Source organism: Bubalus kerabau, chromosome 15 (assembly GCF_029407905.1).
Source record: "Bubalus kerabau isolate K-KA32 ecotype Philippines breed swamp buffalo chromosome 15, PCC_UOA_SB_1v2, whole genome shotgun sequence".
Taxonomy (NCBI): Eukaryota; Metazoa; Chordata; class Mammalia; order Artiodactyla; family Bovidae; genus Bubalus; species Bubalus kerabau.
In genome coordinates, this window is record NC_073638.1 from 58694065 (window position 1) to 58721466 (window position 27402).

At 42.5% G+C, this 27402-nt stretch overlaps 1 protein-coding gene across 3 annotated transcripts in view; it reads right to left on the minus strand.

Annotated features, from left to right (window-relative positions):
* Window positions 1-27402, minus strand: part of LGR4 (leucine rich repeat containing G protein-coupled receptor 4) — a 106863-nt gene that overhangs the window by 51778 nt on the left and 27683 nt on the right. The window contains exon 1 of one of the 3 annotated variants that reach the window (XM_055549171.1): window positions 330-1061. The exons of the other annotated variants lie outside the window; for them this stretch is intronic. Within the exon in view, the coding sequence (XP_055405146.1) occupies window positions 330-388 (59 nt within the window). The 5' untranslated portion in view covers window positions 389-1061. Of the gene's footprint in view, window positions 1-329; window positions 1062-27402 lie in introns of those variants that run through there. 3 annotated transcript variants of the gene reach the window in all.

Here is a 27402-nt window from a genome sequence, read left to right on the forward strand (position 1 = left end):
GCGACCCCACGGGCCGCAGCACACCAGGCCGCCCTGTCCATCAGCAACTCTCGGAGTTTACTCAAACTCATGTCCATTGAGTGGGTGATGCCATCCAACCATCTCATCCTCTGTCACATTTACCTTTAACCAAAACACATTTACCTTTAACCAATAAAATAATTGGTAAGAACACAACAAAACTTTTAATCACATGGAAAAGCAAACTAATAAGTAAGCAGTGATTCTGCAAAATATCACACAATTTTGGTGTTCTTTAGTCATTCCAATTAACAGGGAAAAGGAGGACAACCATAATTTCTTTCTTTATGAAAGGAGGTACTCCATACCGTTTCCTCCAAGTGTGCACGTGCGTGTGCTCAGTCCTGTCTGGCTCTTCGTGACACATGGATTGCAGGCCACCAGGCTCCTCTGTCCGTGGGACTTCCTAGGCAAAAATACTGCAGCAGGTTGCCATTTCCTCCTCCAGAGGATCTTCCCAAACAAGGGATCAAACCCATATCTCCTGCATTGGCAAGTGGATTCTCTTACCACTAAGCCCCCTGGGAAGCCCTTCCTCTAAGTTTGGGACACCTGAATTCAGGTGAGCATCACAGCAACAGAAAAACTGACTAACTGCCTCAGCAGAAAAAGACACATAATTATAAAAGAATTTACACCACACTCTTCCCTGAATTCCAATTTTGTAAAATGCATACACCTATATAACTCTCTCATTTTTCCCCCCTCAGAGTAACAAGACATAACAGGTAGTTTTGCTGTGAGCTATAAATGCAATTAGTGGGACTCCATATTTACAAACTAATATGTGTTAAACACACTTGGTGAGGGTTTTTTTTTTCTCCCAAAGCTTCAGAGTCAGAAGCAACACTTGTTTCCAAACTGATCTGAATTTCACATACTATCTTTTTAGGTGTTTTCCTTCATATTTTCTGGGCCTCACTTACAAAGCATTTGCAAGTAAGGAGGAGAAAAAGAAAAGAAAGGGAGGGGGGACCTGCAAGATATAATCTCCAGAGAAGCTCTGGAAACATGTGGTTACAGAGTATAAGGTGGGTGGGTACTCATTTAAAATAATGAGGGCTAATGGTGATAAACAACCTACAGACAGCCCCAAGAGTAGATTCTAGACCTGACATCACCAACACCGGCAAGAGAGCTCCAGGCTTCGGATGCTGGGGGTGATGACTTAACTGTAACAATTTACAAATGGAAGCCCTAAGCCAATAATTACAAATATATTGGGCTCATGGGCCTATAAATTACTGAAGTACATAAGTAAAAGAAAATGGTACAGAAAATTTTTAGCTAGAAGATAACACCCCTAGGTCAGTGCTTTGACATTCATGATGAGCAACACAATCTTGCCAGGAACATCTGTAGTTATACCCGGAGATTTGCGATCCTGGGTTCCTATGAAGAAAATAAGTATAAGGTAGAAAACAAAATAATCTTATGAAGTCAGAGACCACCAACTCAAAAGCCTCCAAAGAGTGATTTCAAGAGAACGGATGGCCTTACTTGGAGCCAACCTGGCATAAACGGAAGGAAGGACACAGGCCTTGAAGATTAAGGCTTTCATATGGATTCACCAGCATTAGCTGTGTATCTTGGGCAAACTGGTCATCTTTTCTGAGCCCTGGCTTCTTCATTTAGATAAAGGAGGCAGTAGTAACTAAATCCTATAGCATTCTGTAAAGACCAGAAAATGTCAAGCCACGTTGCTGTTGTTCAGTCAATAAGTCCAGCCCCATGGACTGTAGCCCACGAGGCTCCTCTGTCTATGGGATTTCCCAGGCAAGAAAACTGCACTGGGTAGCCATATCCTACTCCAGGGTTTCTTCATGACCCAGGGATCGAACCTGCATCTCCTGCATTGGCAGGAGGATTCTTTACCACTGAGCCACCAGGGGAGCCCCATGTCAAGTCACGTATAAAGAGCTAAATAAGTAACAGGTGTTATGTCCTCTGCTCCTAGAAGCTGTGTGAATCCACTGGACCGAGAGCCACCAGGCCAAGCACCTCACTGCCTTTGGTGGCCTGCTTTCCCAGAAAAGAAACAGCTTTTACACAAGGGAAATACTAAATGGTGCAGAAGGTCTAGAACCTGGAGCTGTTCCTAACTGCAAAACTGGATTCTAAACCCCAGAATTCCAGGAGTCAAAGCTGTTGAGATAGAAGAGCTCTTTGAGATCAAAGAACTTTGCTTTAAAAAAAAGTAAAATGTTGAGGCCTGGTTGACGACAGAGAAGGAAGGGAGACAAGGGAGAGAAGGAGGTAGGAAATTACATCCTCATAGAAAAATTGTTAGAAATACAGGAAAGATAAGAGCCATTTTCAAATGGCTTTGCGCCAGGAGGACTTTGCACCATAAGTAATGAAGCAGGCGATAGAACCCAGAACTTTTACTTAATGGGGGGAAATGCATGAATATATCTATACATACTGGTTCCATAACAGATTTCTTTATAATTTAGGCCTCTCAAGGTATACCAACTGGAACAGGGCACACGCATATCACACCCAGTGTAACAATCCCCAATTTTTACAACAGAGATCAAAAATGCAAAAGTACATCACCCCACTAGGAAAATAAAGGTGAAACCTCCAATACCAGCAGTCACCGACTTCAAAATTGACGCTGAAAGAATGCAATTGTTTAATTGAAACTGCTAAATCTCCCCAGTGGTTAAACTATCCTTTTTCCACTCATAAAATTCACTAATGCTAAAGCATCTACTGAGTAGAGAGGAACATCAAGTTTCAACAAGGCACCTTTTAAAATCCCTGTAAAATGCTCCCGAAGCGAGCCCAACCTGTTTGCTGATGGCCCAGAGAGTACCACGGCAGACTTCGCCACCGCATGCTTGCCGGTCTGGGCCTTTTGCCATGGGGTTATTTAATTTTAAATATACTGTGATTGACCCAATGTTATCTAACTTTGAATAAACCCTCCTATTTGTGTTAGATAGAACTGCACTTTTGCTGCCACGGTGTTAGTAATAACGCAAATATTACCCGGCCATATGAGAAGTTGATAAATTATGTTTAATAAATTACAAACAGCTTCTACAAAACACATCATTCTCTAAACCGTTCTCCAGAAAATGGTGGTGATGTCCTGAAACTCAGCAGACACATGCTGACGATGATAAAGAACCAATACTATTCCAATGACTTTTCGAGGGTCTTGTCATCCACCAGAAATTTTCAGGCCCACAGATGTCTACTGTTTGAACAAAAACGAAAAACAAACTCAATTGAAAAACGTCCCTGGTGGGACACACTTGAAGGGAAGGTCTCTCTCACAGAGAAGTGATGTCGACGCGCACACACCACCAAGGTTCTAGACAAGGTGTATGAAGAGCTTAATTCCCCGTTTTCCCCTCGCAATATTTGTTTATCTATTCGGCTGTGCCAGGTCTTAGTCGCAGCATGTGGGATTTGGTTCCCTGACCAGGGGTTGAACCCAGGTCCCACGCATTGGGAGCTCAGACATAGCCACTGGACCATCAGGGCAGCCCCAAGTTTAATTTCTTTTCTGACCCAAAGGATTCTGAACCTTTGGGCAAGTGATCTCTTTCACTCACCACTTTTATAACAAAGCAACCTATATCCGCTGTTTTTAAAGCACTGACATACAGAGAAAACCATCAACAATATCAATACCCAGGAATAACCACTGTCCTATTTTATGGGAGATATTACAGGTTCTTTTTCTATGGATGGTATATATTTTGACCAATATGAAATGCTATCATTCTAAACATGTGGATCTCTTGACACTTAGGATTCTTTACTTGCAAAGTGGAAAAAAAAAATTCTCTGAAAATATCTTTTAAGGAAAGTGTATTTAATATATATCTCGATGCTATTTTTTGGCAAGCCATACATCATGAGAGGGATCACCTTTGCACCTGGAAATCACTGTGCCAAAAAGAAAAGAGATAAGTCTCTTTCCCAGAGACAAAGAGATACACTGTCACCTAGTTAACAAATGTGTACAAAGCACACATGTAAGTGCAAGGCCCTGCACTAGGATGGAGAAGTTTTTATACCAAAAGATAGGTTCACACTTCTCTTACTTTCTTTCAATTAAAATCCATCAGTCTGCTCTCTTCTTACCTGGCTATTACTGCTGAAGACATTGTTGCAACGTGCAATTAAATTTAACCTTTCTAAAATGCATTCTTGCATTTTGGAAACAATAAGAACAGCTACATATGTGTAAAGATACTGCTCTCTAATTACACTGCAGAAATGGGGCCAAAATAGAATGGTAGCCATTTTAGTCAGAGTTTGCGCTCTGAGATATTTTTTAACCTTACGTCTTTTCTCACTGCTAGATGGCATGGTGGACACCCTTCTGATGCCGTGTAAAATGCTTCCACTCTAATTTTAGGCAGCAGGATAAATTGGCTCCATACTATCTGGCATCTTCCCTGGTGTTTCAAGCATAAGGGCTCAGTGCTTCCCAGCAGAAAGAATCCAAAATGGGATTTCTTGAGCCTTGCAAGAGCCTTGCAAGATGTAGAGAAGAATGCTGAATTTGTCTTACAATCATCTACTTTCATGGATGAAAACCCCTTTTACATTTTTAAAGACTTTCAAAGCTCTATTGCCACTGTTAAGAATATAATAAAAGACAAAGCAAACTGGAAGACAACATTTGCAAAACACATCTGGGATAAAGGAATGTATTTATAACCTGGAAAGAACTCGCAAAAGTCAATAAAAAATCTGATTTTTCAATGGGCAAAAGGTTTGAATAGGCACTTCACCTATTACACAATGACAAAAGATTACACAAATGGCAAAAAGCACATAAAAAGATGTTCAACATTAGTCATTCAGTTCAGTTCAGTCGCTCAGTCACGTCCGACTCTTTGCGACTCCATGAATCGCAGCACGCCCGGCCTCCCTGTCCATCACCAACTCCCGGAGTTCACCCAGACTCACGTCCATCGGCTCAGTGATGCCATCCAGCCATCTCATCCTCTGTCGTCCCCTTCTCCTCCTGCCCCCAATCCCTCCCAGCATCAGAGTCTTTTCCAATGAGTCAACTCTTCTCATGAGGTGGCCAAAGTACTGGAGTTTCAGCTTTAGCATCATTCCTTCCAAAGAACACCCAGGACTGATTTCCTTCAGAATGGACTGGTTGGATCTCCTTGCAGTCCAAGGGACTCTCAAGAGTCTTCTCCAACACCACAGTTCAAAAGCATCAATTCTTTGGTGCTTAGCCTTCTTCACAGTCCAACTCTCACATCCATACATGACCACTGGAAAAACCACAGCCTTGACTAGAAGGACCTTTGTTGGCAAAGTAATGTCTCTGCTTTTGAATATGCTATCTAGGTTGGTCATAACTTTCCTTCCAAAGTGGAAGTATCTTTTAATTTCATGGCAGCAGTCACCATCTGCAGTGATTTTGGAGCCCAGAAAAATAAAGTCTGACACTATTTCTCCATCTATTTACCATGAAGTGATGGGACCAGATGCCATGATCTTCGTTTTCTGAATGTTGAGCTTTAAGCCAACTTTTTCACTCTCCACTTTCACTTTCATCAAGAGGCTTTTTAGTTCCTCTTCACTTTCTGCCATAAGGGTGGTGTCATCTGCATATCTAAGGTTATTGATATTTCTCCCAGCAATCTTGATTCCAGCTTGTGCTTCTTCCAGCCCAGTGTTTCTCATGATGTACTCTGCATATAAGTTAAATAAGCAGGGTGACGATATACAGCCTTGACGTCCTCCTTTTCCTATTTGGAATCAGTCTGTTGTTCCATGTCCAGTTCTAACTGTTGCTTCCTGACCTGCATACAGGTTTCTGAAAAGGAAGGTCAGGTGGTCTGGTATGCCCATCTCTTGAAGAATTTCCCACAGTTGACTGTGATCCACACAGTCAAAGGCTTTGGCATAGTCAATAAAGCAGAAATAGATGTTTTTCTGGAACTCTCTTGCTTTTTCCATGATCCAGCGGATGTTGGCAATTTGATCTCTGGTTCCTCTGCCTTTTCTAAAACCAGCTTGAACATCTGAAAGTTCACACTTCACGTTTTGCTGAAGCCTGGCTTGGAGAATTTTGAGCATTACTTTACTAGCGTGTGAGATGAGTGCAATTGTGTGGCAGTGTGAGCATTCTTTGGCATTACCTTTCTTTGGGACTGGAATGAAAACTGACCTTTTCCAGTCCTGTGGCCACTGCTGAGTTTTCCAAATTTGCTGGCATATTGAGTGCAGCACTTTCACAGCATCATTAGTGAAATGCAAATTAAATCACAGTGAGATAGCACTCAGCTATTAGAATGGCTAAAATGCAAAATGATGGACAGGGAAGCCTGGCATGCTGCAATCCATGGGGTGGCAAAGAGTTGGACATGACTGAGCGACTGAACTGAAGTGAAAATGCAAAAAAATAAATCGCCAGTAATAAGTGCTGGCAAGGATATAGACAAACTGGGATTCTCACACACTGTTAGTGGCACAACCATTCTGGAAACAGTATGGCAGTTTCTTATAAAATTAAACATACACTTATGACCATGAACTAGGTATAAATGGATGGGACAGGAGAAAGGCTGACTACAAAGGGAAATGAAAGAACTTTTTTGGCCCAGTGGAAATGGTGTATATCTTGATTTGCATGGTGCGGTTACATGGTTGTATACATTTATCAAAACTCTCAGAACTGCATACTAAAAAGTAAAAGTACATATTTTACTGTATGTAAATTAAACCTCAAGGCCTGTGTTGGCCTTCACAAATAAGTATGTGTACATGATATTATCTTTTCACATTTCTCCCACAGGAAAAATAATTCATCCTGAGGCTAGAAGTCCTCTTTTCCAACCCTGCCCCAAAACCCAACAACATGATGCACAGCACTGGTTTGGCTTGAGAGTCAGGAAACCTACAGAATTTTTGTTTTTGATTTGCCTTTTTGGTGTTGTTTTGGTTGTTTTTACATCCTCTGCTATCTACCTGGAGGGCACTGGACCAAGCCTCTTCATTCTTTCTTTATTGAGCACCTGTTAGGATTGTGACGGACTGTGTGCTGGGTCCCGGATAGATAAAAGACAGGTAAGATTACCCTAAGGGTGCTCTGCAATAACAAAGCAATAAATAAATACCATGATCTGCATGGTACAGCAAGGGAAGACGGTCAGCCTAAGTGGAGCCAGAGAGAGGCTTCCAGAGGCAGGGCTGTGGTACTGAGGTAGAAAGGGCAGATATTCCTTTATAGAGAGCTGCTATTTCAATCTGTGGTCTCACACATTAGGTCAGCACTGTTTTTCAGCAGAGATGCAATTGGCTTTTGAGCAAGATGATTCTTCATTATTCAAGACGGTCTTGCTCACTATATAGTGCTTGGCACCCCTGGTCCTCCAATGCACTAATTAGTGCAACTAACAACATTCCCCAAATGCTTCCAAACTTCCCGTAGGAAGCTGGCAGCACAGAGAGGGATCTGAAATCCATTCAGTAGGTGACAAATGGCATTAAAAAAATAAATAAATAAAAGGAATAGTTGGGCTTTCCTGGTGGCTCAGACAGTAAAGAATCTGCCTGCAATGCAAGAGACCTGGGTTCTATCCCTGGGTCAGGAAGATTCCCTGGAGAATGGCAACCCACTCCAGTATTCTTGCCTGGAGAATTCCATGGACAGAGGAGCCTGGTGGGGGTCCATGGGGTCTCAAAGAGTCAAGACACGACTGAGCAACCAAGACTTTCAATTTCTCAAGGAACAGTTAATCTCAAAGTTAAACATGTCACACAGACAAAGAATAAATACTATTTCATGACAGTTATTTAGATTTCATATATATTTTGGGCCATGGTGTAAAACATAGTTGTCACTGGATTCATAGGAAAAAAAAATTGAAAGCCTCTGAATCGATAACTTGTTTGTTTGGGTAGAGGGTGCCTTCTACACAGTTCAGTTCAGTTCAGTCATTCAGTCGTGTCTGACTCTTTGCGACCCCATGGACTGCAGCACGCCAGGCCTCCCTGTCCATCACCAACTGCCAGAGTTTACTCAAACTCATGCCCATTGAGTCGGTGATGTCATCCAACCATCTCATCCTCTGCCATCCCCTTCTCCTCCCGCCTTCAATCTTTCCCAGCATCAGGGTCTTTTCCAAGGAGTCAGCTCTTTGCATCAGGTAGCCAAAGTATTGGAGTTTCAGTGTCAACAGCAGCCCTTTCAATGAATATTCAGGACTGATTTCCTAGATATCTGGTTGGATCTCCTTGCACTCCAAGGGACTCTCAAGAGTCTTCTCCAACACCACAGTTCAAAAGCATCGATTCTTCGGCACTCAGCCTGCTTCACAGTCCAACTCTCACATCCATACATGACCACAGGAAAAACCACAGCCTTGACTAGGTGGACCTTTGTTGGCAAAATAATGTCTCTGCTTTTGAATATGCTATCTAGGTTGGTCATAACTTTCCTTCCAAAGTGGAAGTATCTTTTAATTTCATGGCAGCAGTCACCATCTGCAGTGATTTTGGAGCCCAGAAAAATAAAGTCTGACACTGTTTCTCCATCTATTTACCATGAAGTGATGGGACCAGATGCCATGATCTTCGTTTTCTGAATGTTGAGCTTTAAGCCAACTTTTTCACTCTCCACTTTCACTTTCATCAAGAGGCTTTTTAGTCTTCTTCACTTTCTGCCATAAGAGTGGTGTCATCTGCATATCTGAGGTTATTGATATTTCTCCCAGCAATCTTGATTCCAGCTTGTGCTTCTTCCAGCCCAGTGTTTCTCATGATGTACTCTGCATATAAGTTAAATAAGCAGGGTGACGATATACAGCCTTGACGTCCTCCTTTTCCTATTTGGAATCAGTCTGTTGTTCCATGTCCAGTTCTAACTGTTGCTTCCTGACCTGCATACAGGTTTCTCAAGAGGCAGGTCAGGTGGTCTGGTATGCCCATCTCTTGAAGAATTTTCCACAGTTGATTGTGATCCACACAAAGGCTTTGGCATAGTCGATAAAGCAGAAGTAGATGTTTTTCTGGAACTCTTCCTTTTTCATGATTCAGAAGTTGTCGGCAATTTGATCTCTGGTTCCTCTGCCTTTTCTAAAACCAGCTTAAACATCTGGAAGTTCACGGTTCACGTACTGCTGAAGCCTGGCTTGGAGAATTTTGAGCATTACTTTACTAGCGTGTGAGATGAGTGCAATTGTGCAGCAGTTTGAGCCTTCTTTGGCATTGCCTTTCTTTAGGATTGGAATGAAAACTGACCTTTTCCAGTCCTGCAGCCACTGCTGTTTTCCAAATTTGCTGGCATATTGAGTGCAGCACTTTCACAGCATCATTTTTTAGGATTTGAAATAGTTCAGCTGGAATCCCATCACCTCCACTAGCTTTGTTCATAGACAGTGGGAATATGTTAAATGAGATGAAACTAGAGGGGTCAACAAGATAAAACTATACAGGAACTGAAGTACTAAAGCAGAATGGATATAACTGGCAAAAGAAGCTACCAAGACAAGCAGAAAATACATCCCCAAAGGCCTCTGTGAATGATTTCAAGAAATCACAACTTTATTCCAAAAGAATGGGAAGCTACCAGAGGAAGACTAAGCACGTCACATTTGCTGTAGAAAGATCGTTCTAGCAGCCATCTACTGCCATGGGGTGGAAGGAAGGGAAGTTAGGAAGAAGAAACTCCAGCTCCTCTGGAACTCAGCTTCCTCTACTGTAAAATATCCTGTACTTGCTAACTTCGAAGGTTCTTTTAAAATCTATCATTATGACTTCTACTTCGACATTCCTGCTCCTGCACATTCCACGCATAATTAGTAGAAAATAAGAAACCCTGTGATTCACATTTTTCCTATATGTGCAGGCTACATTTGCTTATGTTAGCAAGTGTGTATAGCAAGTGTGTGTATCAGGACAGACTTAAACATACCCCCTTCAGAATTACAAGGGTTCAGCAATTAAGAAAGACGCATGACTTCATTTCCAAAGGTAATATTTTATGCCGTAATTGTTTATGGTCTCGGTGAAGCAATACAGTCTAGGAGACACTGAAGGGTGTGTTCTTCAAGGAGATGCTAACCCAACAAGGTAGAAGACAGAGAGAGCAAAACAGTAGTGCGTAAATTTCATACTGCAACAAAAGTCATGTGTCACTTACATTACACATCCTCAAAAGAGTAGCTTTAAAAAATAAAGCCAGTTAGGCTAATTCAATATCTTTTCTAATATGGAAAGAAATTCTGATTGTTTTTGAGGCTTTTTTGCTTTTTTGTCATTTTAAACACAGCCTGTTTTCTAGTGTGTCCTAAAGAGGAAAATATAAAATGTTCTAAATCTAGAGCAGTGTTTAGTAAATGGCAAAGAACAATTGAATACCAAAGACAAAAAGAACATTATTTTCTTTTGTATAGTTTGAATGAGGACCCCTAGCATCTGGCATCACATGGAATAGACAAGGGTTAAACTGTAATATTCCTTGTTTTCTTGCTACTTAACGGGCATTCTCAGACATTCTCTGGGTGTCAACAGCTGTTCTGGTAACCCTAACGATGACAAAACAGTGCTCATTACCAGCCAAGACACACAAACAAAATGCTATTTCAATAGTCCATTTAACATCAACAAGAAGCATTGTAAGGATTGTCGTCTGGGCTGATTGGAAACACTCAATTACTTCATCCTAGCAGACAAAATGCACTATTCATAAAGAAATCAATCCCACGGCATTTATTATGGTAAATATTCTAATTAACTAAACGGTTGCTGTTTTATTATGGCTACACTTATTAACACCACTGATAGGAAAACATTACTTCATGGTCCTTGCCTTTAAACGTGCACACCCACCCAAGAAAACTGTTTAGACGTGTATTTTTTACAACTTCAGCTCACAACCAATTAATGGATGGTGAAATCACTTTAATGGGTCAGAGCCAACTTTTTTTTTCAACTAAGATATGAAGGAATAGAGAATAAAACAGAAAAACATCAGAGTGCATCAAATGTAATAAAGGTAAGTACTGTTTCAGGAAATTTTGTTTCAGCGGATGTGGGCTTCAGTCTTCCTGATTCATACACAGAGTTTAGTTTCAAGTTCACGTATACTGTCCCTGTGATATAGTGAGAACCATCAGTTCAAGAACTTGGCTATTCAAGCCAAATCTTTTTATTCCTCCTGCCAAATGGATTCAAAACTACAGCTGCTCCCCAGCACCACCAGGTAGAATGGATATAAGGAACCTTTAAAGCAGTCCTTTAAGTACGCCCCAGCACCGTCATACTTCAGTGACAGCAGTTTCTAAAACAGACAGCAGCAGTTAGAGAGAAGGGTCACATGGGCCACCCTGAACTTTCTTCATTAAAGAAAAGGCGGGGGGGGGGGGGGGGTGGGGGGCCGCGAGGAGAGGCTGTTAGTATAGATAAGTGGCAAAGATTTTTTAAAAATAATAACTCTAATACCAAAATCAGAAAAAAACAAAATATATATATATACCTTTAGCCCCACCTCCTGATATCTGGGGAGGTGAGAGGGGCTGCTGATTTGAGTTCAACTATGTGTGGCCAATGGTTTAATCAATCACACCTATGTAATGCAGCCACCAAAAAAACCCTAAATGAGGAGGTTTGGAAAGCTTCTGAGCTTTTAAGATATCCACGTGCTGGGAGGGTCATGCCCCCCAACTTCACGGGGACAGAAGCTTCTGTGCTCCAGACCTTTCGGAGGAACTTCATCCTCTGTACCTCTTCATCTGGCTTTTCATTTTAAATCCTTTATAATAAACCAGGGATAATAAAAATAAATAAATTAATTTTAAAAATTACAAAGGAGAGACAGACATACAGGCACACATTTAAAACACTATATTACACTATTACTTTTCAACTGTTTCAACATAACTGTCAATAAATCAGCTGAGTTTGCTAAATTTCTATTTGGTCACCCTGGGCTCTGGGGCTTCCCTGGTGGCTCAGCAGTAAAGAATCTGCCTGCCGGTGCAGAAGGCAGGTTCAATCCGTGGGTTCAATCCCTGGGTCAGGAAGATTGCCTGGAGAAGGGAATGGCTACACATTCCAGTATTCTTGCCTGGAGAATTCCATGGACAGAGGAGCCAGGTGGGCTACAGTCTACGGGGTAACAAAGAGTCAGACATGACTTAACGACTAAACAACATCAGCAAACCACACCCTGGGCTCTCTCCAGATTTCTAGAAGTAGACAACAGCATGATAATTTTTCACTTACTGTGTATAGTGAAAGTGAAAAGTGAAGTCGCTCAATCGTGTCCGACTCTTTGAGACCCCATGGACTGTAGCCTACCAGGCTCCTCTGTCCATGGGATTTTCCAGGCAATAGTCCTAGAGTGGATTGCCATTTCCTTCTCCAGGGGATCTTCCCAACTCAGGGATCAAACCCAGGTCTCCCGCATTATAGACAGACGCTTCACCATCTGAGCCACCAGGGAAGTCTATATGTGTATAAGATGTTTATAAATAATCTGACAAAACCATGCTTTACTAATGTAGTGACTTAAAGGTTTAAAACAACAGTAACAAAAACTATACTCCAGTAAATCCCTTCCAAGGCCCCAAATCCAAGAGACGCTTCCCAACAATCACTGTCTGCACATCCAATAATCAGCCTGGGCAATAGGAGGCACTGACCTCATTATGTTGAGGCAAGAGGAAAATTTCAAACTATGAGGCAGCTTACACCCCAAGGCCAGCTGCCAACGGTCAAGGCCTGAACCCAGGGGCAGACGCTGGGGTTTCACCATCCCTACAACGCTGGTTCTGTGGGGCAATCGCTGGGGCAATTCCCTTCAAGCCAGGAGGCACGCAATACCCCCCCAAACACACACTACACACCCTCTCTCTTCTCCTCTCTGATGGTCATTTTTTTAAAGGGCTTGTAAAATGTATTTTATCCTTAGAGGAATGACTCAAAATTGTAACTGGGATGACACAATCATTTCTGTTGACTGCTAGACAACAGACATTGATGATGACGGTTTACAAAAAGTCATTCAGGATATCCCCTTGGGAATGACTTACAACTCATTAAAGTCAATACAGAAGAAGCCAGGCAATCAAACCTGAGATGATCCTGCATCTTTGAGAGCAAATACTCTCAACTCTGAGGCTTTGTAATACTTGTGGACAGCTCCGTTTTTTTACAAGTCTTCACATTCTAAAAAGTCTGGGACACAAAACACTTCAGTGTCCTTTTGAATTTCGCAATCATTATGGGTAATATGGTCCTTTGTTTTTTTATCCTGGACAGAAAACAATGGGCTACCCTGAAATCTATTTATTAAAAAAAAAAAAGAGAGAGACATATACACTAGGAACCCCAAAGCACAATACTCTGTAATGACCTATATGGGAAAAGAATCTAAAGAGTGGATATATGTATATGTATAACTGATTCACTTTGTTGTATACCTGAAATGAACACAACATTCTAAATCAACCATACTCAAATAAAAATTAAAAAACAAAACAACAAAGGCAAGATGGATAGTTTAAAAAAAAAGTTATTACTTTAGAATGTCTACCTAATAAAATCTCTCAATTCTACAGTTGACTTGATGTTTTATTGAAGCAGTTTTGTTGAAAATTGAAAAGAAATAATGTCTTAGAAAATAAATTCCTATAAGGAAGAGGATATTTAATGCCCTTGACCTCCAGGGAAATCAGGCACACACTTGTGATTCATTTGTTCATCAGTGCAGGCGTGCACACACATGCACACACACAAACACATACTCTCTCCACATAAGGAGCTTAACCATAATTGAGGAATGTTTAAGATTACGAGGTCAATTCAGATACCAATAAGGAGGTTGACAACACATTCCAGTCTGCCTTGGACAATCCCAGTTTATATCTATCGTTTCAGCATAATTATTAATAGGGCTCCTTTTCACTTTCAAAGGTAAGGTCATCTGGGTGATGAATTATCATCCATTAACAGCCATAGGTATGAGTGAACAGTGTCGAATGAGTTGCGATGGGAAGAAGTGGAAACCTTGGTTTGGATTGCCTTGGGGAGGGCTTAAATAAAAGGCTAATTCCTCATTTGTAAAATATTATGAGAAAAATAATAACATGGAAAACATCTCATTGAACATCTGTAGCATTTGTAAATTATCACTTTGATCAATTTTCTGCTCTTCCACTTAGACCTTATGCTCCACGAGGGCAGGCCCTGCGTTTTGCTCACAACGGTATCCCAAATCTTCAGCTCAGGGTGGTCACAGTTTAATGAATGACACGGCAGACACTATGTTAATTGCTTTATCAGTCGTGTAACAAGTCCTTTCTGAGCATTTCCCAAAAAAGAGAAATGCTTAAGAAGGCTTAATTTCCCACCTATCTGACGACAGTCAAAGACCTGGCTGCAGGAGAAAAGAAAGGAGGGGGCACGTAAAATATCTTCATCCTGACAGCTGACATTTGATCTGCTCCCGGGACAAACACCAAGAGCACATTGCTTATGGACAGCAAAGAGCACTAATGACAGACTTCCTCCCACAGGCTACTGCTATAACCAAGTAACAACCTCACATGCAAACACATTTGGGGGAACGAGAGCAAGGCGTTCATTTCAATACAAGTTCCTGGGTTTAAAAATAGCTTGGGAGGAATGATTAAAATTGGATTTCAGTAACTAATTTTTCTTCCTCAAAAATTCAAAATACAGGCTTTGTCCTATAAATAGCATCTCACAGAACCACTAAACTAGAAAGCAGAGTGGTTAAAAGTTTCTCCCAGAAGCCTGACCAAGAGCCCTGTGTTTGAACACAGCTCTGCTGGCTCACCGGCTGTATAACCCTCAGCAAAATCCCTTAATTTCTCTGTGCCTTGGTTTCTTCAAGCGTCAATGGGGATAACACTTCTGACTTTAGAATGTCGCTGTGAAGATTAAAGGATGGAACCTCTAGCCAGGGCCCAGTACAGTTTCCTAGCCCACAGCAAACAATGAAAGTCAGCCATTATTATTTTTACTATTATCATCATTCCTCATCACCATCTGGTCTAACCATCTAATTTTAATAATGAGGCAACTGAGGCCCAGAGGGGTTAAATTTAATTAATCAAAGAAACCAAGATCAGAATTAAAAAGATAAATCCCAGATCAGGGTTCCTTTTACTACTGTAAACTGGAAAATATTGCTGTAATATTTTAACAGTATGCTCTGGGACTGGGGAAAATAACTTCCCCAGAAACATATTCAATGGTGCTTAGACCCTAAAGTTAATAGGTAAGAGCTGGTTGAACCCCTCAACTGTAGCTCAACTAATGAGCAAGGCAGACAACCAAAACACAGAAAGAGACAAACCAATGCATGAAAAGTCTCTTCTTATATAGTAAGGATGCTAGTCCTTGAAGAAGTCTTAAGTTTAAAATGAGGCTGGGAATTCCCTGGTGATCCCAGTCATCAGGGGTTCATGCTTCCACTGCCGGGAGCATGGGTTCAATCCCTGGTCAGGGACCTAAGATCCTACATGCCTTGCTGCATGGAAGCAGCCAAGCAAAGAAGTATGTAAATAAATAAATAAAATGAAGCCAAACAGTAAAATGAAATTCTGGACACCTTTATGGAAGGGTTGATATGTTCAGTTTTATGTAAAGAACTCACAGTTTGTTATTCAGTGTAGCTTTATTGGCTTGCTGGTTAAAACATTCCCTTTTAGCTTGGGGAGACAGGAAGGAGCTGGATGCAAATCAGGTAAGAAGGTAGGGAGGGCAGGACTTCCTGGATGCTAAAGAAACAGCCTGCGTGAAGGACAGAGCTGTTGAGGAAACAGCAAGTATGCTGGCCGGGCTGGGATGCAGAGTTCACAGGTCGGGGCAAACCCAGAAGGCTAACACAGGCTCACATTACAGAGCGCACTGAATGTCCATAGAATAAAGAATTTGAGCACAGAGACAAGGAGCTATGGAAAACTGTTTAAGGAACATAAAGAAGGCTGCTTTGCAAAGAAAGTCTAGTGGATGGGCGCGGTGTTTACTATCTCTACACCTTTACAAGGACCTTGATTGGAATCGCACGCTGACACGCTGTTGCTGGCCCGTGCTTAGTGGGGTCAGAAGCAGCATCGCCATGAAACGGATTGCTATGGATATCATAAGAATTCGATGAGGTTATGATTCATGAAGCCACACAGTATTCTCTTCATCAGAGCCCTTGGGAAAAAGTTCTCTCTGACCTCCATTCCAAGAACAGCTGTGTTTCTCCTGCACAGCACATCCTTTCTATCGTATAGACAATGTGCAACCACAGAAATGGATTCTCTCTTCCTCTTCCCATCATCTCTTAAGATTCTCTGAGCCAAAACTGTAACCTTCCCTTTCGCAAATGTATATACAGTAGATGAGTAGCTTCAGGAATTCCTGTCTTCAGTTGGTATTTTCCATTCCTAACTGAGGTGTGGGGACACGTCTTCTAGCCACTTACTTTATATTTTATCTTAAGCATTTTTGTAAAAGTTATTTTGGATTCTTTTTGGAATAAGGAGGCTAACACTAGTATTTTGTGAGCACTCTCTCTGTGTCTGGCACTCAGAAGTCAACAAATGTACAAGCCCATTTGGGTGGTTTTATAAAAGGGCAATCATAGAAGCAAGAAGGTTGAAGGGGAGAGACACAACAGCACAATGGCCAGTGAGGAAAAGCAAGAAAAGAGCAGAACCAACAGAATGCAGTGACTAGAGGCTGGGGGAAAGGAAAAGCTGAACCTTGAAGAGGACACTGACATTTTTCTCTGTTCACTCATGGATCTGGGAGAAGGGTCCTGCCATCCGTTGAGGACCTAACAGGAGGGTCGGAGAAGGCAATGGCACCCCACTCCAGTACTCTTGCCTGGCAAATCCCAGGGACGGGGGAGCCTGGAGGGCTGCCGTCTATGGGGTCGCACAGAGTCGGACACGACTGAAGCGACTTAGCAGCAGCAGCAGGAGGGTAGTGTGTTGGCTCTATCAGGTCGTGTGGTGTTCTGTATTGGATGGTAACAGATGCCAGCCTAGAACTGAGGCACCAAAGACAAGGGAGAATGGAAACTGCCGAGTGGGTGGCACTGCCCAGAGAGCATGAACAGAAACAAAAAATGGCTGAGAAACAAGGGTTTAGAAATAACTCAGTGGAGACATGGATACATATGGCTGAGTCCCTTCGCTGTTCACCTGAAACTATCATGAATGTTAGTCAGGAATATCCCAGAATAAAATAAATAGTTAAAAAAAAAACCTCAACTAGAGGAACAGAAGAAGGAAGGGAATGATCAAGAAGAGAAGGAAAGAATCTGAAGGAAAAGCTTCTAAGAGATCAAGTAAATACACTGTCCGATGCTGCTACATAATCAGGAAATAGATTAGCCACAGGATTTGGTAATTAGATCATTTGTCAATAGACTTATCATAGCATAAATCTCATAAATACTAACCATGACTAGAAGTTGGTTTTTTGTGTTTTTTTTTTCCCCCTAACTTTGGCTCCAGGAATAGAACAAAGAAAGGGAAAGAATTTCCTGAGGTAACTGGGCAAGATTTAAAAGAGAAAAGGAAAAGAAGCACAAGGTTTAGAGAGGATGTGTGTAAACATGTGAGAAAGAGACCGCCTGAGGTGGAACTGACTGGGCTAGGATGACGGGAGCTGAGGACTATTGGAGGAGGAATACTATGACTATTCCTCCTGCTGGGATGAAGGGGCAGGAGAGGGAGAGGTGTGGGATCCCCCAGCAGAGAGCAGGTGGGGCTCCCAGCTGACCGTTCTTTGGGGCACAGCAGTGTAGACAGAGCCCCAGACTCCATGACGTCCTGGCATCTATTCCCTCATTCTCTAAGTCCAGAAGTGTTGACTCCAGGCTCACTCTCAAACTGAGTGTACTCCTTTCCTACAGCACCTCACAACTACACTTCTCTTCCCTCATGTGTTTTCCCAGCGCCTTCTCAGCTACAGTAATTAATTCAAATACACCATCACTTAAGTGCCAATCAAAGCTCCATCGAGATCTAAGAAGAACAATAGTCTGCTTATATGCACAGTCTATTAATTTAAATTACCAGTTGAGTCACTACATGCCAACAATTAAGCAATGACACACACATACAGATTATACTCCACATGAATATAGCTGTACCAGAGATCTCAGAGAATGAGCTGTCCTGATAGCTGTCCAGATAGCTGACGGTTTGCCCGTGGGGAGGACAGGGCATTTGGGGGAGGGGATGCCAGCATTCAAATAACTTTTGATGATGACTTTTTAAAATATATCTTGTCCTTCTCTGCTTTCTCAAACAGCACATGTAAGATATAATTTAACTGTTTCATGGGACTCTGCAATGAGCATCCATTGCTGTGATAAACCACCAGACACAAAAACAAGACACATTCCTCTAGCTCCTAGCTGTTTCTTCCCCATCCTCATCGAAGCCACCCGCATCCCTCACAGACCACTGCGGCAGCCTCCAATCTGGTCTCCCTGCCTCCATGCTTCTCTTTTTCCAATTCAACCTGCAACTTAGCAGCCTAAGCAAGGAAACAGTTTATGCCACTTGTCTCCTTACAGAGGCCTACATGACTTGTCCCCTGGATCCTCCCCAAGCTCATCCCAAAAGATTCAACCCCTCTGCCCCCAGCTCACCCAAGCTCCTTTCTGTTTACCAGTCCAAGGCGCTTTCCCAGCTCCCCTCAGGGCAGGCTTAATCTCATCTTCTGGGTTCATCTCAAAGGTCAACCTTTAGCCAGGTGACAGTGGCTCCCAGTTCACTCTGTCACCACCCAGTTCATTTTCTCTTTAGCTCTTACCATTTAAATAATCTCATTTTTTATCTTTCATTTATTCTATTTTGGCCACAACACGTGGCATGTGGAATCTTAATTCCCCAACCAAGGATGGAATCTGCACCCCCTGTTTTGGAAGGCAGTTTTAACCACTGGACCACCTGGAGAAATCCTTTCAATTATTTTTTATAACTTATCACATAGCACTTACTATATGCTGGCCCCAGCACTCAACCCGGAGTCCTCCAAGTGTGGTCCAGTATCACTTAGGAATCTGATAGACAGGCATTCTTGGGTTCCACTCCAGACCTACTAATCAGACACTCCAGAGATGTTACCAAGCTCTCTGGAGACTGTGATGCACATTGAAATGTAAGAACCACTGCAGCACAGTACACTACGGGGCCTGCTTAGGTAGTCACGGTCTTCCTCACCAGAAACGAACATTTATGAGGGCAAAGATCTAGTCTGTCTTGGTCACCACCAATCTTTTAATTCCTAGTCCAGGACCTAACACATTGTGGGGACTTCAAGGTAGGAAGTCTATTGTTATTCAACCCCCCAAAGACACTGGCTGAGCTCTGATACCTCTTCCTTCTACTTCCTTCTGTATTTTCCCCCATGTTTCTTAGCACTCAGGATATAACAATTATCTCTTTGTAGATCTGACTAAACCAGGCAAGGTGACCAATCCTCAGAGCATTCTGGTCACATTGTAGGAGCATACCAGTTTCAGGCAGTCAAACATAATGGGTAAAAAGCTATTAACAGCTTTGCAACAAGGCTGCTGCTGCTGCTAAGTTGCTTCAGTCGTGTCCGACTCTGTGCGACCAGGCTCCCCCGTCCCTGGGATTCTCCAGGCAAGAACACTGGAGTGGGTTGCCATTTCCTTCTCCAATGCATGAAAGTGAAAAGTGAAAGTGAAGTCGCACAGTCGTGTCCGACTCTTAGCTGCTAGGGTTCAAATCCAGGCTCCACCATGTATTAGCTGTATGAACTTCAACAAACTTCATCAACTTCTGTGCTTCAGCCTCCTCATCTAAAAAACAATGAATAAGGCGCCTACCTCAGAAGGCTGCTGGGAGAAGCACATAAGGTAATACATGTAAAGTGCTGAGCTCGTGCCTGTTGTACAAAAAGCACTCCATACTCACATCCACATCACACTCTGCCAGTTACCAGGCCTTGGACTTTAGCAAGCTCTTGGCCATGGTAGTTTAGGGGTCTATATAGTAGAGCACTGCCACTCTCTCAAAGACAAAAGATAAAAAGACATTCCACGTACCAGGAGCACCGATCCTACTTAAGATGGGCTATCTCTACTGTTCCCTAAATATCTCTCCCACAGAGACTTTTCCATCTCCACACTCTCTCCCCAGCCCCCATTTCTGACTGTGTGTTCGAGTTGCTCAGAAACAAAACAAGTACAGCAGTACCTTGGTATCCAAGGGGTTGGTTCCTGGACCCATGGTGGACACCAAAATCCACAGAAGCTCACATCCCTGAGTCTGACCCCTCTGCATCTGCAGATTCAACCAACTTCGACCATAAACATGGTACAAGATTAGTGTTTGGTCGAATCCGTGGATATGGGATTCATGGATTGGGAGGGCCAACAGTATTTGCCTAAAAAATTAAAAATTTTTCTGGTAGAAAATTTGAATTTTATAACAATTGAATGCAGCTGCACAGAGGCGGTAAAGCAACAAGATTTGGAGAGAAGAAAAGTAGTTGATCTACTCTAGATAAAAGTGTCCCCTGGAGAAAGTTGGAAGGCAAAATTCAAGAAGGAAGATCCTGCAAAAGCAGCCCATGTTTGCTCTTCAGATCATATAAACAGAGGAAGACAAAGAAAACCAGAAAACATGAAAGATTAACTGGCAGGCATCAAAGGAGTTTTACAGACACACACAGCTTACTTACAGAGCAGCAAGTATCTTAGTCACTGAGAATATCCAAAAGCATCATTCAGTGGACCACTGACAAGCCAGCATCCTTGCTCAAGAACTTGCAGGAGCTCCCTGTTCCCCATGGTGCCAAGTTTAAACTCTCCTCTGCCCACTGGAAGTTGAGACTGTCTATCAGCTAACACCACCTTCACCTTCTTTTTCTTCCCACGTTTCACCTACACACACCTGTTCTGATTATGTCCTCCCTGCTCAGACCCCTGAGCCCCATCCTGCCCCCGCCACTGGGGTCTAAACCTTCCCACTTCTGTCCACAGGAGACAGTGCTTCTCAAAACATGGGGCCAGCGTGTAACCTGTCAGCGAGACACAGTGAGACCACAGATTATTCAAGTTCACCTTGGAGCAACTTGACAAAGTAATTTCATGCCTTCAATCAAACAATAACAACTTTAGGTTTGTATTTTTCTATTCTACTTTTTTTTTTCTTTCTTCTGCTCCATGCAGCTTGTGCGCGCAGCTTGTGGAATTTCAGGTCCCCAACCAGGGACTGAACGCACATCCTTGGCAATGAAAGTGCAGTCCTAACCACTGGACTGCCAAGGGATTCGCAATTTTTCTAAAAGTTAATCATTATTATATTTTACAAAAGTATTGAGCCACACTGGATTGGTGGAAATTTAAAGAACAAAACTGGCCTCCCACCACAGATATTTTAAGAAATGCTGCAGTAATGTGCATCACGGGACACACTTCTACTCTCTTCTCCTACAACCTACTCTAATTTTCAGCAAGGTCGCCTATAAAATACCCTTCCTGAACAATCCCACTCAATGTAGACCTCCTTCCCAAAGTTTGTACCCATCATTGTCTCAGCTGCTGGAAATTCTGTAAGAAACTAAACAGAAAGACAAAACTGATCACTTGTAAATTCCTTGTGCTAAGAAGCCCTGTTTTATTTGTTTAACACTTCTCTGCATCACTGCGGAGCACAGAGGCAGCACAGTGTCACAGTTCAACAACTGGACCAAAACCAGATTAAAAATGGAACCCAATTCCCAAGGGCCATCACCAAACACTGGCCACATGGCCCAAGACAAGTCCCTCAACTCTTCTGCCTTTCCAATTTCTCTTCTGGGATGTGAGGCTGACATGGTATGCAAAGCCTTCCCAACTCTAAAATTAAATGATGTCCATTTGTTCTTAGAAAGGCTCCCGGGTTCCTCACAGGCAAATGGGAAGGCATCTGCCTCCACAAGGCTGGGGAGGCACAAAAACATTTTGAAAACTATAGAGGCCGAGTGAACTTGAGGATTACTACTATTAACTCTGCATATACTAAGATGCCCAGGTGGAATGCATGAGCTAAATACAGAGACTTCATGCAGCCTGCCTCCAAAACTGAAGGCTGGGATGGTGAGGGGCCTCAAAACTCTGACTAGGGGAGCCACAGAAAATACAGGCTATCTGGGTCTGGAGAAGATGATCATGAAGTGAGGAACTGAAGAGCTCTCATGGAGATCAGAGAAGATATAGATGGGCGAAGTAGGTACAATGAACAGATGCAATCGATGGGAAAGGAAGGAGGAAAGAAAATTTCCAGTTGTCTTATATAGGCTTAGTGTTGTGTCCCCTTGTAATATTCATAACAACTCTGGCCTTATGTACCCAAGGTAAAATAAAATTTGGAGTAGAAGCCTTCAGTCTTTCCATTATACCACATCTGTGAGGCAGAGAATATCACAACATACAACATAAAAGGACACTGCTAATGCTTTAGAGCTGCTCAGTAAGAGAAGCCATGGCATTGTTGCTGGAGATCTTGGGCAGTGGCTAGAAGACCATCTGTCAAAAACACAAGAAAGGATGCCTACCATGAATTCAACTCTCAGAATTTTGGTACCTGAAATCAGCAGAACTTCCAACCCTACCCCTTAAAACCCACGCAACTATCTACAAAACATCTATTATAAGGATATGGGGGGCATTTAATAACAAAATAAGCCAAAAGGATGTAATCATAGAATAAAAGATGGTCCTTTAAGACAGAGATTCCAAGCCTTCAAGATCTAATGCCTGATGACCTGAGGTGTTGATGTAACAATAACAGAAATAAAGTGCACAATAAATTTAATAGTTTTGAATCATCCTCAAACCAGCCCCCTCACCCCATCTATAGAAAAAATGCCTTTCACAAAACCAGTCCCTGGTCCTCAGTTGGGGACCACTGCTTTAAGATGACTAAAAGACTTACTTAAAAATCAGAGCACTACCCCTAGCTTTCATATTTCACCATGCAATTTGTCACAGAGGCCATGAGGACCAACACCATTACCTCCGATGAACTTTCTGACTACTTACAACTTTTAAGTAGTTTTTAAGCGATCAATTTTTCAAGGGTCAAATTCTAATAACAGTATCACCATTTTTAGATAATATGCTTTGACCAAATACCACTTCTACTAATCAACACTACTTCCAATGATAAAAAGAGCTGGCATTTAGTGCCAGGAGCTGTAACAAATGATTTGGACACCTTATTCTCACAACGATCCTAAGAAGCAGGTACTGTGACTATACTCACTTTCCAGAATTGGCAATGCAACTGTCCAGGTATCAAGCCAGGATGTGAACACCCAGACAGCTTGTCTCCAAAACCCTGTCTCCATAATCACTACACCGTCTAAGGCTTAAAACACACACACACCCTGAAACTAACACAATATTGTAAATCAACTATACTTCAATAAAAATAAAAAATAAAATACACATGCACAACTATTAGGCCCTAACAAATTATTTTAAGAAATGTTCTAAAACCATTTACTTATCTAGGAAATTTATCCTATAAGAATGGGAATGTCCTTCAGTTTGGTAGAAGGTGAAGACACTTTACAATTAAAATATTTACTGCATTGTTTTTTCCACTATAGTTTTTCATCATATATATGGGGAAAACAAACAAAAAAAGAGAAAAATCTCAGGAAAATAAATCATGAGAGCAGTAAAGATGTTTTGTAAGAGCCCTGCAATTTTCATAATTACAGTTTACAACCCTGTCATGAAAAGCGCTAGAGAAGCATTTGCCCTTGTCTCAGGTGTTAACTTAATATTGTTTGCTCATAATGTTATCATGCAAATCACATTCCTGTAAGTAACTCCAGGCCTACATAGCATGTGTTTGCAAATCCTGTATCTGTATGATGGACTTCCTGCTTGGCTGTGCACGGCAAGCAGAAGGGGGTGGGTGGGGCGGGGTGTTGAAAGGAGGCTGATGGGGTGAAAGTTGGGTGACATTAAAAAACTTGGCACACATATGTCTGTTTGGTTTGATTACTAACTAGTTTTAATTTCAAATGATCCCCCCATGCTTTATTTTGGTTCTTCTGCTATTTCTACCCAATATTTAGAGAGCAACACAAGCCATTAAAAAGTTGGGATGGATCTAAAATATGGGGGATGGCAAAAATGAAACGCTTGGCCCAGAGCGCAAACTGCCACTTTTGTGGCTGCACCAGGCGACCAACGTAAACATGTCAGTCTGTCCAAATATACACACGCTCCTCTTTATTTTAAAACTGATTTTGCATCTTAGTTTCTTCCTTAAAAATAGCCAAGACACCATAAGGTCTTGGCCAATTTTTTAAAATAAATTGCTATTTTGAAAAGAAATCATAATTAGCCATGTGTGGTGGATAGATCCTTGACACACTGCTATTTTCCAGTGTTGAAAAAAGTTTCAAAGTGGTGCCTCAGAGCACCCATTCAAACCAATGTATCTCCATGCTGCTGCTGCTGCTAAGTCGCTTCAGTCGTGTCCAACTCTGTGTGACCCCAGAGACAGCAGCCCACCAGGCTCCCCCGTCCCTGGGATTCTCCAGGCAAGAACACTGGAGTGGGTTGCCATTTCCTTCTCCAATGCATGAAAGTGAAAAGTGAAAGTGAAGTCGCACAGTCGTGTCTGACTCTTAGTGACCCCATGGACTGCAGCCCACCAGGCTCCTCTGTCTATGGGATTCTCCAGGCATTGCCCTGAGTTAATTCCTGGAGAAATGGAGTTTTACATACTTGCACACTAGACAACAGTAGTTGGTCCAAGGTGCTGAGCAAGAGGCTGAATTCCACTTATTTTGTAACTTTGTTCCCACAAAGACCCTTAGACTTGTCCTGATTTCTAACTATTTCTATGGTCAAACATACCTACACAAACAGTTTGGAAGGGTGTGTGTGTGTGCCTACTAAGTCGCTTCAGTTGTGCCCAACTCTTTGTGACCCCATGGACTGCAGCCCTCCAGACTCCTCTGTTCATGGGATTCTCCAGGCAAGAATACTGGAGTGGGTTGCCATGGCCTCCTCTAGGGGATCTTCCCGACCCAGGGATCGAAACCATGTCTCTTACATCTCCTATATTGGCAGGTGGACCATTCTTCAGTGCCACCTGGGAAGCCCAGTTTGGAAGGGTAAGAAGGCAATCTCTCACGTATCTACAGTACCTGAAAGCAGTAGTTCTCCCAGTGTGCTCTCAGGATCAGCATCACCCAGGGATGAATTCAGTTCAGTTCAGTTCAGTCACTCAGTCATTACTGACTCTTTGCGACCCCATGAATCGCAGCACGCCAGGCCTCCCTGTCCATCACCAACTCCCGGAGTTCACTCAAACTCACGTCCGTGGAGTCAGTGATGCCATCCAGCCGTCTCATCCTCTGTCGTCCCCTTCTCCTCCTGCCCCCAATCCCTCCCAGCATCAGAGTCTTTTCCAATGAGTCAACTCTTCACATGAGGTGGCCAAAGTACTGGAGTTTCAGCTTTAGCATCATTCCTTCCAAAGAAATCCCAGGTTGTGTCCCAAGGAAATCCCAGGGCTGATCTCCTTCAGAATGGACTGGTTGGATCTCCTTGCAGTCCAAAGGACTCTCAAGAGTCTTCTAGGGATGAATTAGAAATGCAAATTATTGGGCTACACCCAATGTCTGCTGAATCGGAAAGTTTGGGAGTGCAGCCCAGCTATCTGAGTTTTACTGACCCTTCTGGTGATTCAAATGCACATTTAAGTAGCACCACTAAGAACCAATGCCTGGATCTTAACTTTTATATCATTTAAATTTCACAACAACCTTGTGAGGCAGACAAAGCTGGGATGGTATCCCTTTTTAAAAATGGTGAAACTGAGGCCCAGAGCAGTCACCTGACTTACCTCAAGAGATACAGCTCAGGAGATGGTTAGAATAAATTAGGTGTTTTTTTTTTTTTTAATCAAGTCATGTGAATTACATTACAGGTAATGTATTTAGTATCATACCTGTGAGGGGCTGGAAAAAAAGTTGGGGATCACATAGCCAAGTAGCAGATGAGGCAAAAAGAACTCAGAGCAGTTCTGATATCTGAGTAAGACCACACAGTATCACAATGGAGAGCTCCTTCTCCATCAAGTCATTCCATCCGAGCAGTGAGCCTCTAATAATTAACCAGCTCCTCAAATGATGAGTCGCTTTCTATCACCCTGAGGTTCATGTGGTAAGTATTTAGTTTGAGACCTATTAGGTATTTCACTGGAGAAGGCAATGGCACCCCACTCCAGTACTATTGCCTGGAAAATCCCATGGACAGAGAAGCCTGGTAGGCTGCAGTCCATGGGGTCACTGAGGGTCAGACACAACCGAGCGACTTCACTTTCACTTTTCACTTTCATGCATTGGAGAAGGAAATGGCAAACCACTCCAGTGTTCATGCCTGGAGAATCCCAGGGATGGGAACCTGGTGGGCTGCCTTCTATGGGGTCACACAGAGTCGGACACGACTGATGCGACGCAGCAGGAGCAGCAGCAGCAGCAGGTATTTCACATACACAGACATAAAAAAAAAAAAAAAAAGCATTGACAACTAAATAAACTGTTCTCTTTAAACAAAAAGTCACCTTTGATAAGACAACTGGATAAGAAGGTTAAGGAGAGAGAGAGAGAGAGACTGAAGGAATGTGTGGTGGACCTTAATCTAACCAGAAATGAACAAATGATGAAGAAAAAAGTAAAAGGATCCAGGAACTTGAGAACTTTATGAGGTTGGAAAATCTGAGTAGTCACAGTCTTGGAGACACTCAGCTAAATATTATAATAACAACAGGTATGGTCAAGAGGTATTTAGCAGCTTGGGGTGTTAGCAAAGTCCAGGCTGTGGCCATGGGAGGGAATGGCTACAGTGGAGCTGATCAGGGCTCACCATTTTGATGGGGAGAAATGAAATGAGAGGCAAGGGTGTTGGAAGGCCTACGTGGGATTAATGATGACTCGTGAAGAGTATAGGGGTAGCAGAAATGAGAAGACCCTGAGCTTACCACCTAATTCTTTAGAGGGAGCCAAGAGAGAAGTCAGCTGATGCCAGTCCTAAGGGAGGGTTCAGAACTGAAGATCATGTACCACACAACAAACAGAGATTGTAAATGAAGAGGGAAGCCTGATGACCTCCAGTCCAGGCAAGAACGTCAATGTTACTCTCTTAATGGTGTGGGAAGATGAGCAGCATCTAACCAAAAGGCTGCAGGCAAGCACCGTCCTCAGGAGAGAACCAGTGAAGAGGCTGAGGATATAGGAAAGTGTATCAATCTGAGAAGGAGAGCTAGAAAGAACATGAGGCAAAGGTTCAGAATGGAATAGAGGAATGGGGAACCAAGTCATGGAAGAAGAGACACACGACCCAGCCCCACCACCACCTCTTCA